Below are 18922 nucleotides of genomic sequence, written 5' to 3'. Positions count from 1 at the left end.
AAGTAAGAAGAAGAATTTTAAATTCTATTCTAGAATTAACAGGAAGCCAATGAAGAGAGGCCAACACGGGTGAGATATGCTCTCTCCTGCTAGTCCCCGTCAGTACTCTAGCTGCAGCATTCTGAACCAACTGAAGGCTTTTTAGGGAACTTTTAGGACAACCTGATAATAATGAATTACAATAGTCCAGCCTAGAGGAAATAAATGCATGAATTAGTTTTTCAGCATCACTCTGAGACAAGACCTTTCTGATTTTAGAGATATTGCGTAAATGCAAAAAGGCAGTCCTACATATTTGTTTAATATGTGCTTTGAATGACATACCCTGATCAAAAGTGACTCCAAGATTTCTCACAGTATTACTCAGTATTAGATCAGGGAAATGCCATCCAGAGTAACAATCTGGTTAGACACCATGCTTCTAAGATTTGTGGGGCCAAGTACAATAACTTCAGTTTTATCTGAGTTTAAAAGCAGGAAATTAGAGGTCATCCATGTCTTTATGTCTGTAAGACAATCCTGCAGTTTAGCTAATTGGTGTGTATCCTCTGGCTTCATGGATAGATAAAGCTGGGTATCATCTGCGTAACAATGAAAATTTAAGCAATACCGTCTAATAATACTGCCTAAGGGAAGCATGTATAAAGTGAATAAAATTGGTCCTAGCACAGAACCTTGTGGAACTCCATAATTAACTTTAGTCTGTGAAGAAGATTCCCCATTTACATGAACAAACTGTAATCTATTAGACAAATATGATTCAAACCACCGCAGCGCAGTGCCTTTAATACCTATGACATGCTCTAATCTCTGTAATAAAATTTTATGGTCAACAGTATCAAAAGCAGCACTGAGGTCCAACAGAACAAGCACAGAGATAAGTCCACTGTCCGAAGCCATAAGAAGATCATTTGTAACCTTCACTAATGCTGTTTCTGTGCTATGATGAATTCTAAAACCTGACTGAAACTCTTCAAATAGACCATTCCTCTGCAGGTGATCAGTTAACTGTTTTACAACTACCCTCTCAAGAATCTTTGAGAGAAAAGGAAGGTTGGAAATTGGCCTATAATTAGCTAAGATAGCTGGGTCAAGTGATGGCTTTTTAAGTAATGGTTTAATTACTGCCACCTTAAAGGCCTGTGGTACATAACCAACTAACAAAGATAGATTGATCATATTTAAGATTGAAGCATTAAATAATGGTAGGACTTCCTTGAGCAGCCTGGCAGGAATGGGGTCCAATAAACATGCCGATGGTTTGGACGAAGCAACCAATGAAAATAACTCAGACAGAACAACCGGAGAGAAAGAGTCTAACCAAATACCGGCATCACTGAAAGCAGCCAAAGATAACGATACATCTTTGGGATGGTTATGAGTAATTTTTTCTCTAATAGTCAAAATTTTGTTAGCAAAGAAAGTCATGAAGTCATTACTAGTTAAAGTTAATGGAATACTCAGCTCAATAGAGCTCTGACTCTTTGTCAGCCTAGCTACAGTGCTGAAAAGAAACCTGAGGTTATTCTTATTTTCTTCAATTAGTGATGAGTAGAAAGATGTCCTAGCTTTACGGAGGGCTTTTTTATAGAGCAACAAACTCTTTTTCCAGGCTAAGTGAAGATCTTCTAAGTTAGTGAGACGCCATTTCCTCTCCAACTTACGGGTTATCTGCTTTAAGCTACGAGTTTGTGAGTTATACCACGGAGTCAGACACTTCTGATTTAAAGCTCTCTTTTTCAGAGGAGCTACAGCATCCAAAGTTGTCTTCAAAGAGGATGTAAAACTATTGACGAGATACTCTAACTCCCTTACAGAGTTTAGGTAGCTACTCTGCTCTGTGTTGGTATATGACATTAGAGAACATAACGAAGGAATCATATCCTTAAACCTAGTTACAGCGCTTTCTGAAAGACTTCTAGTGTAATGAAACTTATTCCCCACTGCAGGGTAGTCCATCAGAGTAAATGTAAATGTTATTAAAAAATGATCAGACAGAAGGGAGTTTTCAGGGAATACTGTTAAATCTTCTATTTCCATACCATAAGTCAGAACAAGATCTAAGATATGATTAAAGTGGTGGGTGGACTCATTTACTTTTTGAGCAAAGCCGATAGAGTCTAATAATAGATTAAATGCAGTGTTGAGGCTGTCATTCTCAGCATCTGTGTGGATATTAAAATCGCCCACTATAATTATCTTATCTGAGCTAAGCACTAAGTCAGACAAAAGGTCTGAAAATTCACAGAGAAACTCACAGTAACGACCAGGTGGACGATAGATAATAACAAATAAAACTGGTTTTTGGGACTTCCAATTTGGATGGACAAGACTAAGAGACAAGCTTTCAAATGAATTAAAGCTCTGTCTAGGTTTTTGATTAATTAATAAGCTGGAATGGAAGATTGCTGCTAATCCTCCGCCACGGCCCGTGCTACGAGCATTCTGACAGTTAGTGTGACTCGGGGGTGTTGACTCATTTAAACTAACATATTCATCCTGCTGTAACCAGGTTTCTGTTAGGCAGAATAAATCAATACGTTGATCAGTTATTATATCATTTACCAACAGGGACTTAGAAGAGAGAGACCTAATGTTTAATAGACCACATTTAACTGTTTTAGTCTGTGTGCAATTGAAGGTGCTATATTATTTTTTCTTTTTGAATGTTTTAGTCTGTGGTGCAATTGAAGGTGCTATATTATTTTTTCTTTTTGAATTTTTATGCTTAAATAGATTTTTGCTGGTTATTGGTGGTCTGGGAGCAGGCACCGTCTCTACGGGATGGGGTAATGAGGGGATGGCAGGGGGAGAGAAGCTGCAGAGAGGTGTATAAGACCACAGCTCTGCCTCCTGGTCCCAACGCTGGACAGTCACAGTTTAAACTACCAAAAACAAAAGACTAATTTGTGCCTAACAAACTAAAAAAATACTTGAATGATAAAGGAGGCTGATGAGAATGATAACGGAATGACACAGGAGCTGACATATCAATTGCTTGGCAAATGGAAAGACAAACAGATTTCTACCCTTTTAAATTAATTTTATTAGTAAACAGAGTGGATCGCAGCCTCAACTTTATCTAAATTCTAGGTCTTTTAGTGAAGCTTAGGGCTAGTGGCCGGCAATCACCTTAATGTTTCTTCTGTTTTTCTTGTTGTTTAATGCTGGCAAATTATACTGTATTAGTTGTCTTTCTGATGCCTGGTTCTGTTTTTTATTTGTCTCTGTTTGAGGTGTGGCTCCATCCAGAGATGTGAGTGGGTGTCTTCTTCTGCAAGCCTCACATCCTGTGTACCAGCATGGATTCCCAAAATTTCCTGTATATTCGTATTGTTAATTGTCTCAGTAGCCTGGCCCAAGCAGAGGGTCACCCCTTTGAGTCTGGTCTGCTTGAGCTTTCTTCCTCAAATCATCAGAGGGAGTTTTTCCTTACCACTGTCACCTGTGTACTTGCTCTAGGTCAGGGGTCTCCAACCTTTTTGAAAGTGAGAGCCACTTCATCAATATGGAGTCATACGAAGGGCTACCAGTTTGATGTGCTCTTCTGAAATAACAAATTTGCTCAGTTTGCCTTTAGTTATACATTATTAATAATGATTAATGATACTCATTTATGGGAAGACACTGATCACGTTAATGGTTTCTCACAATAATTATCAGCAGTGACAACAAAGTGGGAAACAGATATCAATATTCAGCACTTTATTTCTATTAATCTCAGTAATTGTTAAATTTTCAGATGATCACTTCTGTCGCTACATTTCATAAGCCACTGACAAACCCTTTTAAGAAACCATGAACTATGTTGCACCATGTTTCAAAAAGTTATCAGTTATGTAATGTTAAAGAAATATCAACTTACATTTGAAAATAAATCTTGTCACATTTTGAACTAATGACTAAATCTGCTGCATTTTTAACAAAATTCTAACTGTTACATGTCATGAACACACTTTTAAATTGAACACAGTTCTTCAATATTTTAATTCAACTTTGCCACGTTGCCCCTGACAACATCTGGTATCTGTTTCTTTGTTAGTGAGAAGAGTGACATTGCAAGCTGTTCACCAGTATATTGTAATCTGGTGTGTAACTTGATACTGCAACTGTGAGTGAGTCTTTCAAATGTGCATCAGTGAGGTGTGTTCTGTGTTTGTTCTTGATGACGGTCATGTCACAAAATGCTGATTCACAGAGACAGGTTGAACCAAACAGGCTGGCAACCTTCATAGCTGCTGTGCACACGCCACTGTACTTCTCTGTGTCAACAAGGCACCAAAAGTTTGGTGCAGCCTGGTAAGCTTTGAGGTGGAGGTCATTTTGCAATGTTATGATTTCAGTCTCCACCTGTCCAGCATCCAAGCTGAATGTTGCACTTAGTTGCTCAGCAAACCATGTTGTGTCCACATTCATGAAAGGATTGGAAATGAATGACACACATGGTTCAAGCTGATCAAGGTCACAAAACCTATTCTCAAACTCTTGCTTAAGTCTGTTTATGACTTCACAGTAATTTTCTGCAACTTTGTCAAATGTCTCTGATGCAGAAGCATTGTCTTTCAGCACTGACTGCACAGAGGGAAAGTGCAGCACCTTTTTTCTCTGTAAATCGACAGATAAAATGTTCATCTTGGCTTTAAATGCATTTAAAGCACTTATCATATCAGCAACAGTCTTACCTTTGCCTTGCAGCTCGCAATTCAAGTGGTTTAGTTTCCCAGTAATGTCCGTCAAAAAGGCAAGGTCAAGTGTCCACTCTGTGTCCTCCAGCAGTGAGACGTCTTCGCCTTTGGACTGCATGAACTCTTTGATTTCACCAAAAAGTGACAAAAAAACAGTAAAACTCGTCCTCTGCTGAGCGGTCGGATTTCTGTGTGTAGCAGCAGGTCACCATATTCAGCTGACTTCTCCTCCAATAGCACCTTGAAAATCCCGTGCTGTTTTGCTTTGGAGCGGATGTTGTTTATGATTTTGACAACGGGAGTCATCACGTGCCCAAAGCCGATCACTTTTCCACATAACGCCTGCTGGTGAATGATGCAGTGGTAATGCAGAAATTTTGGGAAGTCTGGGTCATCTTTACAGTGAGTGATGAAACCTGTATGTGGGCCGATCATAGCAAGAGCCCCGTCTGTAGTCGCCGCTACCAGCTTTTCCAATGGTACCTTTTTCTGCATGAAAAACTCCTTCACCGTGTTATAAATGTCAACTCCCCCCATAGTTGTCTTTAAGGGCAGTAGTGCCAGGAGTTCTTCTCTTGTGGAAAAATCATCAAACACCATCCAGATAAAAGCCAACAGCTGCGCTGTACCTCTGCTGTCCACGGACTCGTCGCACTGGATGTTAAACCACCTGCACTTAGCCAGATCCCGGTCCAGCTGATCGACCAAGTCACCAGACATAGCTGACACTCGTCTAGCCATCGTAGATGCCCCCAGTTGGACGTTGGAGAGAGTGGAGATTAGATCAGTTCCATTTTTCTCGTCTTTAAGTACAGTGTTAGCAATTATCATCATTGCTTCTTTGACAACTTCTCCATTTGAAAATGCCTTCTTCTTTTTGATCAGAAAATGTGTAGCTCTGAATGAGGCTTCGGTTGCTTTTTGTGACTTTTTCACTGGGCTCGTGAAAAAAGACTGTTGCTTGCCCAAAGCTGCCTTTTGCTCACAGATTTTTCTGCCCTTAGTGCACTTCCCGGTGGGTAGTTAGCATGATAGCTTTTGTGACACGTTATGAAGTGTCTCTCCACATTGTGCCGCTTTGCTGTCGCCACAGTCGCCCCGCAAATGAGACACACGCAGGTTTCTTTCACAGTAATAAAAAAGAACTCTTCCTCCCATTCGTTGTGAAAGTAAGTTTTCTTTCTTTTGTCTGCCATGTTTTGGAGGTAAGAAACTGCATTCAGTGCTCATCTTCGCTGCACCTGCTACGTCACACGCACAATACTTACCTTTGAACTAGAGTAGGTCAGAGTTCACCTAAACCTTTCTAAACTTCATGTATAATAAACAGATTTTTGAGATGTTGTGATTTTTAAATCAATATAAATGCAAGTATGATTTAAAAAGAATAGCAACAGAATAAAATTAATTTAAAAATTAAAAATTAAATTTTAGATGCAGTTCACTCGTGAGTTGTGCTATTTTTAGAACATGCCTGCGGGCGACTCATGTGGTCCTTGGGGGAGACCTGGCGCCCGCGGGCACCGTGTTAGTGACCCCAGCTCTAGGGGTTGGTAAGGTTAGACCTTACTTGTGTGAAGCACCTTGAGGCAATTTCGTTGTGATTTGGCGCTATATAAATGAAATGAAATGAAAACAGGTGAGACTGTAAACATGAGAACTAATGAGTGACAGGTGCAGGAGAAGCAAAAACAGAAATGCTGAGACACAAGAAGAAATAAGGAACACCAAGAACTAAACAAAGCGGACATCACAGAGTGAGTGTAAATTACCCTCATCAGGAAATGTGAACCAAAAACATAAGAACACAAAATCCCAAAAAGAAACGTGAACAAAACCATAAATTACAATTACAGTTACAGCAAACAAATACTTATGGACCTGAGTGTTGGCAGAGTGACACGGGGAAATGTCCAAATACTTGTGGACTGAGTGGGATGGAGGTTGCCTAGCAACCATACTGTAAGAGGCAAAGCAATCATAGATACAATACAAAAATACCTCTTATACAGAATTACTGCAGAGCTCTATAAAAATGAATGTCACTGTTTTCATCACATGACCCAGTGCTTATCTGTTATGAACCTGAGCACAAAAAGGTAGGACACAAATGCTGAACTCACACCAAGGTGTGGGATAAGAAAAAAGGGTTTACTTCAAAATCAGGCAGAGTTCGGTACACAGAAAAGCAGGCCAAAAACAGCAGTAGTATCCAAATCATAAGACAAACTCGAGGTCGAAAAACAGGCAAATGGTTTAAAAAAATGGCTTGACAATAACAATAGGCAAGGACAAAGAGAAGGCTGGTAGCGATGACACAAAGGTATAACTAACTGTCAAAAACAGAGGAAAACAGGGAGCTTATAAATACCAGGTAATGAGGGACAAATTAGGAACAGGTGTGAGAGAACACTCAGGAAAGAGGCATGGCACACAAAAGGAAAAAACGCACATAGACCCCAACCCCAGACACAAGACCCCAACCCAAGACACAAGACAAGCGAGTGCAGTAACGAAAACACAAAATAATATAAAACCCAAAACTGAACCCAAATGAATACAAAAAGCCAAACAAGAACATTAAGCAATACAAAATGCCAGGCATGAACATAGTGCCACATGATACTTACCTAACCCTTACCTAACCCCACTTACCTAACATCTCTCTCTGGTTGGAGATGATAGTGGTTTTGCATTTGGCAGCACCAAACAGGACTTTCCTTTACAGCAATATGGAATGAACAATAGTATCAAAAGCTGGACTAAGGTCCAACAGTAACAGAACTGAAGTAATGTAACTACGAGGTCTGTCCATAAAGTATAGGTCCTTTTTATTTTTTTCAAAAACTATATGGATTTCATTCATATGTTTTTACGTCAGACATGCTTGAACCCTCGTGCGCATGCGTGAGTTTTTCCACGCCTGTCGGTGACGTCATTCGCCTGTGAGCACTCCTTGTGGGAGGAGTCGTCCAGCCCCTCGTCGGAATTCCTTTGTCTGAGAAGTTGCTGAGAGACTGGCGCTTTGATCAAAATTTTTTCTAAACCTGTGAGACACATCGAAGTGGACATGGTTCGAAAAATTAAGCTGGTTTTCAGTGAAAATTTTAACGGCTGATGAGAGATTTTGAGGTGACACTGTCGCTTTAAGGACTTCCCACAGTGCGAGACGTCGCACAGCGCTCTCAGGCGGCGTCATCAGCCTGTTTCAAGCTGAAAACCTCCACATTTCAGGCTCTATTGATCCAGGACGTCGTGAGAGAACAGAGAAGTTTCAGAAGAAGTCGGTTTCAGCATTTTATCCGGATATTCCACTGTTAAAGGAGATTTTTTTAATGAAAGACGTGCGGACGGTCCGCGCGTCGGCTCGCAGCCGCCGCGATGCTCCGCCACAGGAAAAACACCTCTGTTGGAAGCCTTAAGGACAAGTTGGAACATGTCCAGCTGTTAAACAATTTCTCATATACTCACTCCACTGAAAGCCATCAAAAGCCGCCTGGATTTTACAAATGGTTATCAACACGGAGGTGTTTTTCCTGTGCCGCCGCTCCGCGCCGGCTGCGTCCCGACGCGCAGACCCGTCCGCACGTCTTTCATTAAAAAAATCTCCTTTAACAGTGGAATATCCGGATAAAATGCTGAAACCGACTTATCCAAAAAATGAGGTGGGCTTCATAGATAATTGGCAAAGCTTCTGGGGAAAACCTGGTCTTGTTAGGAGAGACGGCATCCATCCCACTTTGGATGGAGCGGCTCTCATTTCTAGAAATCTGGCCAATTTTCTTAAATCCTCCAAACCGTGACTATCCAGGGTTGGGACCAGGAAGCAGAGTTGTAGTCTTACACACCTCTCTGCAGCTTCTCTCCCCCTGCCATCCCCTCATTACCCCATCCCCGTAGAGACGGTGCCTGCTCCCAGACTATCAATAACCAGCAAAAATCTATTTAAGCATAAAAATTCAAAAATAAAAAATAATATAGCACCTTCAACTGCACCACAGACTAAAACAGTTAAATGTGGTCTATTAAACATTAGGTCTCTCTCTTCTAAGTCCCTGTTGGTAAATGATATAATAATTGATCAACATATTGATTTATTCTGCCTAACAGAAACCTGGTTACAGCAGGATGAATTTGTTAGTTTAAATGAGTCAACACCCCCGAGTCACACTAACTGTCAGAATGCTCGTAGCACGGGCCGGGGCGGAGGATTAGCAGCAATCTTCCATTCCAGCTTATTAATTAATCAAAAACCCAGACAGAGCTTTAATTCATTTGAAAGCTTGTCTCTTAGTCTTGTCCATCCAAATTGGAAGTCCCAAAAAACAGTTTTATTTGTTATTATCTATCGTCCACCTGGTCGTTACTGTGAGTTTCTCTGTGAATTTTCAGACCTTTTGTCTGACTTAGTGCTTAGCTCAGATAAGATAATTATAGTGGGCGATTTTAACATCCACACAGATGCTGAGAATGACAGCCTCAACACTGCATTTAATCTATTATTAGACTCTATTGGCTTTGCTCAAAAAGTAAATGAGTCCACCCACCACTTTAATCATATCTTAGATCTTGTTCTGACTTATGGTATGGAAATAGAAGACTTAACAGTATTCCCTGAAAACTCCCTTCTGTCTGATCATTTCTTAATAACATTTACATTTACTCTGATGGACTACCCAGCAGTAGGGAATAAGTTTCATTACACTAGAAGTCTTTCAGAAAGCGCTGTAACTAGGTTTAAGGATATGATTCCTTCTTTATGTTCTCTAATGCCATATAACAACACAGTGCAGAGTAGCTACCTAAACTCTGTAAGGGAGATAGAGTATCTCGTCAATAGTTTTACATCCTCATTGAAGACAACTTTGGATGCTGTAGCTCCTCTGAAAAAGAGAGCTTTAAATCAGAAGTGTCTGACTCCGTGGTATAACTCACAAACTCGTAGCTTAAAGCAGATAACCCGTAAGTTGGAGAGGAAATGGCGTCTCACTAATTTAGAAGATCTTCACTTAGCCTGGAAAAAGAGTCTGTTGCTCTATAAAAAAGCCCTCCGTAAAGCTAGGACATCTTTCTACTCATCACTAATTGAAGAAAATAAGAACAACCCCAGGTTTCTTTTCAGCACTGTAGCCAGGCTGACAAAGAGTCAGAGCTCTATTGAGCTGAGTATTCCATTAACTTTAACTAGTAATGACTTCATGACTTTCTTTGCTAACAAAATTTTAACTATTAGAGAAAAAATTACTCATAACCATCCCAAAGACGTATCGTTATCTTTGGCTGCTTTCAGTGATGCCGGTATGTGGTTAGACTCTTTCTCTCCGATTGTTCTGTCTGAGTTATTTTCATTAGTTACTTCATCCAAACCATCAACATGTTTATTAGACCCCATTCCTACCAGGCTGCTCAAGGAAGTCCTACCATTATTTAATGCTTCGATCTTAAATATGATCAATCTATCTTTGTTAGTTGGCTATGTACCACAGGCTTTTAAGGTGGCAGTAATTAAACCATTACTTAAAAAGCCATCACTTGACCCAGCTATCTTAGCTAATTATAGGCCAATCTCCAACCTTCCTTTTCTCTCAAAAATTCTTGAAAGGGTAGTTGTAAAACAGCTAACTGATCATCTGCAGAGGAATGGTCTATTTGAAGAGTTTCAGTCAGGTTTTAGAATTCATCATAGTACAGAAACAGCATTAGTGAAGGTTACAAATGATCTTCTTATGGCCTCGGACAGTGGACTCATCTCTGTGCTTGTTCTGTTAGACCTCAGTGCTGCTTTTGATACTGTTGACCATAAAATTTTATTACAGAGATTAGAGCATGCCATAGGTATTAAAGGCACTGCGCTGCGGTGGTTTGAATCATATTTGTCTAATAGATTACAATTTGTTCATGTAAATGGGGAATCTTCTTCACAGACTAAAGTTAATTATGGAGTTCCACAAGGTTCTGTGCTAGGACCAATTTTATTCACTTTATATATGCTTCCCTTAGGCAGTATTATTAGACGGTATTGCTTAAATTTTCATTGTTACGCAGATGATACCCAGCTTTATCTATCCATGAAGCCAGAGGACACACACCAATTAGCTAAACTGCAGGATTGTCTTACAGACATAAAGACATGGATGACCTCTAATTTCCTGCTTTTAAACTCAGATAAAACTGAAGTTATTGTACTTGGCCCCACAAATCTTAGAAACGTGTCTAACCAGATCCTTACTCTGGATGGCATTACCCTGACCTCTAGTAATACTGTGAGAAATCTTGGAGTCATTTTTGATCAGGATATGTCATTCAAAGCGCATATTAAACAAATATGTAGGACTGCTTTTTTGCATTTACGCAATATCTCTAAAATTAGAAAGGTCTTGTCTCAGAGTGATGCTGAAAAACTAATTCATGCATTTATTTCCTCTAGGCTGGACTATTGTAATTCATTATTATCAGGTTGTCCTAAAAGTTCCCTAAAAAGCCTTCAGTTAATTCAAAATGCTGCAGCTAGAGTACTGACGGGGACTGGAAGGAGAGAGCATATCTCACCCATATTGGCCTCTCTTCATTGGCTTCCTGTTAATTCTAGAATAGAATTTAAAATTCTTCTTCTTACTTATAAGGTTTTGAATAATCAGGTCCCATCTTATCTTAGGGACCTCGTAGTACCATATCACCCCAATAGAGCGCTTCGCTCTCAGACTGCAGGCTTACTTGTAGTTCCTAGGGTTTGTAAGAGTAGAATGGGAGGCAGAGCCTTCAGCTTTCAGGCTCCTCTCCTGTGGAACCAGCTCCCAATTCAGATCAGGGAGACAGACACCCTCTCTACTTTTAAGATTAGGCTTAAAACTTTCCTTTTTGCTAAAGCTTATAGTTAGGGCTGGATCAGGTGACCCTGAACCATCCCTTAGTTATGCTGCTATAGACGTAGACTGCTGGGGGGTTCCCATGATGCACTGTTTCTTTCTCTTTTTGCTCTGTATGCACCACTCTGCATTTAATCATTAGTGATCGATCTCTGCTCCCCTCCACAGCATGTCTTTTTCCTGGTTCTCTCCCTCAGCCCCAAGCAGTCCCAGCAGAAGACTGCCCCTCCCTGAGCCTGGTTCTGCTGGAGGTTTCTTCCTGTTAAAAGGGAGTTTTTCCTTCCCACTGTAGCCAAGTGCTTGCTCACAGGGGGTCGTTTTGACCGTTGGGGTTTTACATAATTATTGTATGGCCTTGCCTTACAATATAAAGCGCCTTGGGGCAACTGTTTGTTGTGATTTGGCGCTATATAAAAAAAATTGATTGATTGATTGATTGATAATACATCTCTAGCAGAGAAACAGCCCTTGAGTATCAAGCCATCAGGGAAGACAGCATACTGTCCTTATTGTAACAACACATATCACTTCCTTGACCACTGTTCTAACTTTGCACAGCTAACTGTTGAATAGATAACTGCTTGGATTAAAATCAACAAAAGATGTTGGCGGTGTGGCCGCTCACACCAAGCTGCACAATGCCGCCTTAAGGTTACATGTCAGAAGTGCAAAGGGAAACATCTTCAAGCTCTGCATGAAGTGAATGCAAAACCTGCAGCTGCAGATACATCCTGCCTTGTCAGTACCACCAACAAAGTCCTGTACTTGGACAGATGGTCCGGGTGCAGTCAGGTCCTGCTTAAAGTGAGTAAGGTATGGCTGAGGAATGGTAAGCATACCTTAGAGACATTCGCCATACTTGATGATGAATCTGAGCAGACTATTATTCTCCCAGCAGCAGCTCAGAGACTTAAGCTCACAGGTGAATCCAAGGATCTGCTCCTTAGGACTGTCCGTCAGGAAATGAGGACACTGCATGGGACTGCTGTGTCATTCTCCATATCCCCAGCTGACCAGTCACAGAAGTCATTCAGGATACATAAAGCATTCACTTCAGATCAGCTGGGCCTGGCTGATCACACATACCCTGTGAAAGCTCTTCAGAGAAAGCATAAGCACTTAAAGGGTCTCCCCCTCCAGTCCTTCGATAAAGTGCAGCCCCTGTTGTTAATTGGGTCAGACTACCTCCACCTGATTACTCCAGTAGAACCTGTGCACCTGGGACCACCTGGAGGATCAGCAGCAGTGAAAACTAGGTTGGGCTGGACACTTCAGGCTCAACCAAGCACATCAAACAGCAGCCAACTCAGGTGCAATGTCTGCATGTCTCAGTACACTCTCCCACTACTGACCTTCTGCAGAATGTAGAGAGACTTTGGCACTTGGATGTTCTCCCTTACAGAAGTGAGAAGCTTGTAACATGCTCCAGGCAGGATCAGGAGGCAGTCCACCTGTTGGAGACAAAGACTATATGTGTAGACATAGAAGGGATCCAACGCTATGCCACGCCTCTCCTCAGGGTGCAGAACATGCCGATGCACCCAGTGGCCACAAGTGATCTAATCCAGTGTACCATACAGTCCTTACAATAAACTGCCATAACAATCAAACATGAATTTTGGGGTATTGTCTCACAGCACACCATCACCACCAGCCACCCTTCTTGACCACAAGGTGTGTTTAGGTGTTGAATGAGTGCAGTGATATCAGCCATCATCTTAGACCAACAAAAACCACATCTAATGTGCAGCACTGCTTAGCATGACATAAATCACAATCAGGATAGCACTCTCTGTATGGCATGTTTAAATATACACTAAACACTGAATAATTCACAGTAAAATAAAATATGCAATAAGAAAAAAAATGTGTGAAACAGACAAACAAATTGAAGTTGTACATCAGGTATATCAATTAGTGCATTTTTGGCAGGTTAAAGTGTTCATCAGTGTGATGGCCTGTGGAAAGAAACTGTTCCTGTGTCTGGTTGTTTTGATGTATAGAGCTCTGTAACGTTGACCAGAGGGGAGGAGTTAAAACAATGTGTGTCCAGGGTGTGAGGGGTCTGCAGAAATGTTACCAGCTCGCTTCCTGGGCCTGGACTGGTATGAGTCCTGGATCGAGGGCACTTTTACATAAGGAGGTTCACACTTAGAACCAACTTATGTAGGCAGACCTAAGTCTTGTACAAGTGCACTAACCTCTTACAGATGAGTGGGCACGTACATATCCACTCATCTGCAAGAGGTTAGTGCACTTGTTTTGAGAGCAGAAGGTTCCCGGTTCACAACCACCCCTGTCCGTTTTCCATGTAATGTGGAGTTGTGTAAGGGATTGTATCAGGTGTAAGAGATGCCAAATCAACATGCAAATCTGCTGTGTTAAACTCAAGTGAAGAAATGGAGAAGCTGAAGGGACTTACTTACTAGTGACCCATCTACTACGTCATAAATAACAACATTAACATGCATCCAAACGTGCACAGAACTGTGGCATCTCACTGATAGGTGCATTTGGTGTGCTGCACATGATAGAACCCGCCTTTTCTCTCTCCCTCTCTCACACACACACGAACAACATTAAGATGTAAAATCCAGTTTAAGGACCAATGTGTATTCCCTTTGATCTAACTGAATCAGATGAAGCTGATATAGATACCTGTGCGGCAGCATAGTATCTAATCACTACATTTAATGTTGTTTTCTTTGTCCCAGGTTGGAGAGATCAAGGCTCATGCAGCAGAATGGAAAGCTAATGTGCGAGCAGAGTTCCGTGAGACACGTCGGCGCATGAGTGTAGAGGTTCATGATAAGCTGCAGCGAGCTGCTACAATTCGAAGCATGGAGAGACGGCAGCTGGGTCTGGACCAGCGTGCTGTGTCCCTGGACATGCTCTCCCCTGAGCGCCGTGCAATTTTCAACAGCTTGGACAACAGCAGCTACAAAACCTCCTCTCAGGAAAGCATCGACACTAAGCTGAACAACCTTCTCCTACGAGGGGCTGAACAATGTGAGCAGCAGGCCAACCACCATACCATATCTGAGGACAACATCTTTAACCGCCTTGGCTCTGTCACTAAGCTGGCTAAGCGTAACAGGAATCGAGACCTGAAGAAAAACATCCCTGATGAAACCCGCCGTCCTCACAGTGAGGCCTATGGCTGCAGCACATCCACGTTCGACTACAGCACAGCTGTCATGGAGGACAGGGGAAAAAGGGAGGAAGGAGGGGATGAGAATGAAGACAAGGAATGCAACACTAGCTTATCTGATTTTCCTTTGTTTGTGGAAATTTCTAAACCACAGAATGGATTTATCATGGAGCAGTCCAAAGAGAATGAGAACACATTAGCAACCAAAGACCTGGATATTCAGAAGAGCCTATAGTCAGAGCTTCCTCTTACCACAGATATGTGTAAAAACTACCACCAAGTGCCTTATGGCTCGTACATTGTCTCTTTGAGCTCTATGCTCTGTTCACCATATTCACTGAGATGTAACAGACACTTCACTGTAAACACTGTATGAAGAGCAAATTCAAACCATAAGTTTAATAACTAGTTTACTCAAGAACATATCCATTTTATCACCACTTGGGCCTTGATTTGGTAGGATTGTCTTTTATGCACACACCAGTAAAGATAATGTTATTCTCTGTAACATGAAGGTGTAACATTTCCACAGTTTGTGGAAATAAATTCAGCAGGATTATGTCATCAACTTTATTCAGATGTAAAGCAGCTGAAATTCTACATGTTGTCCTTCCATGCAGTGGAAAGCTAAACTGTAAAGCTGTAAGAAGATTTTGTCCAAGGTGAAACAAAATGTTTTTCATGCTCTGCAGAATAGAAAAAACCTCAGCAAAAATTTTCAGAGCATAAATGTTGCAATTAAGCAACCATATTCAGTCCAGTGCTCACAATAATGGATAGTTGAAAAGACAACTAGGAGGTGAATATTATTTTCCCAGTTGAATAGACTGCATTAGTAAAGCTGTGGTTCTATTGATGCCAGATCAGTAATTGAAATGGAACAATTTCCAGTTCTTACCCTAACTAACTGCAGTTTTCAGCAAGAATGCAGCTGCCGCCCTGCATTTGAGAGTGACTGAGATTTTGGTGCAACAAGTACCCTTGTTTTGTTCACAAATAAAGCAACAGTCATTGAAATACAGTTGATCAGCGGTGTCCAAAGACATTCCAGAAGGAGCCAAGAAGGTCCAGGTTTTTTGTAGCCACTGACTCCACCAGGTGGTTTCACTGATGAACTCATCCCATCTGCTGAAAGTGATGTTCAGCAGTGAAATCACCTGATGGAGTCAGTGGTTGCAATGAAAACCTGGCCCCTCTTGGCCTTTTCGGCAATGTCTTTGCACACTCTTTGTCTTTGGATGTGTCTTTGATGCATCAATCATGATGCTCAATGATTTCATGGACTGGGTCTTGGGTAAGATCATGGAGTCCAGGTCCACCTTTAATTTCACAGATGATGCTGTCATCTGTGTGGAATCACTAGATGCTCTAATTACATTACTTGGGAGCTTGTGTGAGATGTAGGAACATAAAGATCCTTGAAGAATGTCATTAGTTCCTTTGTGTTTGATAACAGCTGAGTCTGTTTTCAGCAGTCACTGAAAGAGATACAACATACATTGTTCTTCAGCACCACTAGCAACAACACCCTTATCAGGCAGACATCATGGTGGCAGCATCATATACACAACTTCTCACTGCATTCTTGCCTTGTGCCTCTTGCTGTCTTAAAACCAGAAGGGTTAGAGAGTCTGCCCCTGACCAAGGCAAAGTCCAAGATCTAGGCAAGGCAAAGCTTTGTTGTGATTTGGTGCTATATAAATGAAATAAATCTGAAGTTGGTCCCAGGCACTAGACTGTGGCTGCCCACCACTCCTAATGGTTGGATTGTGCCTAACTGCAATTAGGATGGGTTAAATGCCAAGTGCAAATTTTGTTGTATCTATGTATGTACAATGATAATAAAAGGCACTTTGCTAAAGTCTGCTTCACCTTTAACCCATTGTGCTAATCAACAGAAAAACGTAATGTCCAGACTTGATCCGGTACAATCTTAAAAAGTCATGTTGGGTGCATTGTTGGGCTATTTTCTTTCTCTCTTCCATTGTAAGTTTTTTTTTTTGTTCTAGACCTGTGTGTGCTGAATAAAATCATTCATTCAAAAACCCAAACACCAGTGTCTCACTCAACCACCCAAGTGGTGAAATCAATGCAATCAGTGATTCCACAAAAATGGCAGCATCACCTGCAAAATTCAAGGTAGGCCTTTCCTCATTCAATAAGACACTGAATAACTGGACTCCTCTCACTCATCTTAAACTGCTTAGGGCATAAGGTGGGGTTCACCCTGGGGAGGCCACAAATGGACAAACACATTCACAGATGCACGCACACCTATGGACAATTTAAAGTTCTCAATACACCTAACCTGCATGAAATATGAGGACTATTTAAAAAAAAAATACAATCAGTTTTACCAATAGTTTTCTTGACAAATATCAGGAGATGGATACATGAACACTTCAGAGTCACTTGGTATGTCTTGTAAAGCCTGATCCCAACTCATCAAATAGTTGCCATAAAATTTTTAATTGTTTTAAACTGAAGTCTTCTGATAAATTCGCTTTTCTTTTACTGGTCTAGGTTATGGTGGCAGTAGACCAAGCAGGTCATCCCACACTTCCCTATCCTCATCCGAGTCCTCAAACTCTTTCTGGGGGATTCTGAGGCATTCCCAAGTCATCTGGGAAATACAATCCCTCCAGCGTGTCCTGGGTCTTCCCTGAGGCCTCCAAAAATTCAATTTCAATGTGGATAGGTGTGTAAATCAGGGGTCTCACCTTCTGGCCCAGGTTTTTCTTGACCAAGACAGTCCGGTACAGTGTATGTAAAACATCAGACATGCCAAAATCTGTGTTATCAATCTCACTCGCCAACTTACCCCCACCCCTTCCCACTGTAGCCAAGTGCTTGCTCACAGGGGGTCGTTTTGACCGTTGGGGTTTTACATAATTATTGTATGGCCTTGCCTTACAATATAAAGCGCCTTGGGGCAACTGTTTGTTGTGATTTGGCGCTATATAAAAAAAATTGATTGATTGATTGACTTGTGAACAAGACCCTGACATACTTAAATGTTTCCAGTTGGGTTGGTTACTCTCTCCCCTGAGCCAGAGGGCACAATCCACCCTTTTCAGAAAGTGTCTGTCTGTCTGTCTATAATCTTAGATTTCAAGGTGCTGATTCTCATCCCAGTCCCTTCACATTTGGTCCCAAATCTGCCCAGCAAACAGAACCACATCATCCGCAAAAAGCAGAGATGCGGTTTTAAAGTTATTTCAACTTAGGTAGACAAGCCTTGTGGCATTAACTCAGTTGAAAGTTGAAATTACTAAGTTTAAATAACTAAAAATCGATGCAAATTGTCGTCAGTTTTTCTTGTTGTGACAGCAATTCCTTTTTAGAGTGTACTTTGCCAGAAGACAAAGGAGACAAGAGCCTGGATCTGATTTGTTTTCTTGAATAAAAATTCTCTGTTCCACCATGAAACAGTGACTGTTGGTTCATATACTTTTTCCTATCACAGCGTGTAGTCTGTGAGCCGTGGGTAATTACGCAGTGCCCAGCGCTCTGCTACAGCTAAGGCCTCAGGCCAGTCTGCATAGAAAGTGCCTGTGAGTGTGTCCAGAAGTGTCTGTAGTGTGTCTGTATAGTGTTCCTCCAGTGATTGCTTAGCAAACTGACCCCATTGTTTAGCATTCCCCCAGAGAAGCATCAAAATGTTATCAGATGCCAGGGCTGGTCTGATACATTTGGACAGATCATCCACTTTTTTGTCCAGCATAATGTTTGCTGATCCATCACTCTCATCCAAAAGATTATTCAAATGATGCAAGACTTTAATAGTCTTAAACATTATGTGAATTAATCTCGTGAGATTGCGGTCTGCAGGCCTCCGCATGGCGGAGGTGGTACCACGTGTGTTGGTACGGGAACCCGAACCCGAACGGGACTGGGACCGTTCGGGTTAGGATTAAAATTAGAATTCCGTCCCCGAAACAGGGACGGAGGTACACGGGCACTCCCTCGACCAAAAGACCCTCCAAAAATTAGGATATATTAGAAGCCTAAATAAGTAACCTCTTCTTGTTGTAACAAAAATTTGTTTGGCCAAAAAATTAAATAACATGCTCTGTCGCGACGTTTCGATCTGTATTGATCTTCCTCAGGCGTAAGAGCATGTACTGAGAGGTATGAAAACTGTAGAAAAATTGTCCTTGTCCAAGGGTTGCAAATTGCAGTCACTGCCTGGACAGGTCTGAACATGCCTCAACTCGGTG

The 18922-nt window shown here is 41.4% G+C and overlaps 1 protein-coding gene across 1 annotated transcript in view; it reads left to right on the top strand.

Annotated features, from left to right (window-relative positions):
- The window catches only part of kcnk10a (potassium channel, subfamily K, member 10a), a 109707-nt gene extending 94459 nt beyond the window's left edge, over positions 1 to 15248 (top strand). The window contains exon 7 of the mRNA XM_034162199.1: positions 14266 to 15248. Coding sequence (XP_034018090.1) covers positions 14266 to 14937 — 672 coding nt within the window. The 3' untranslated portion in view covers positions 14938 to 15248. The remainder of the gene's footprint in view (positions 1 to 14265) is intronic.
- Positions 15249 to 18922: the final 3674 nt, after the last annotated feature.

This window comes from Thalassophryne amazonica, chromosome 21 (assembly GCF_902500255.1).
Source record: "Thalassophryne amazonica chromosome 21, fThaAma1.1, whole genome shotgun sequence".
NCBI classification, from domain to species: Eukaryota; Metazoa; Chordata; class Actinopteri; order Batrachoidiformes; family Batrachoididae; genus Thalassophryne; species Thalassophryne amazonica.
The sequence above is the reverse complement of the archived record's forward strand: the minus strand, read 5'-3'. Positions and strand labels throughout refer to the sequence as shown.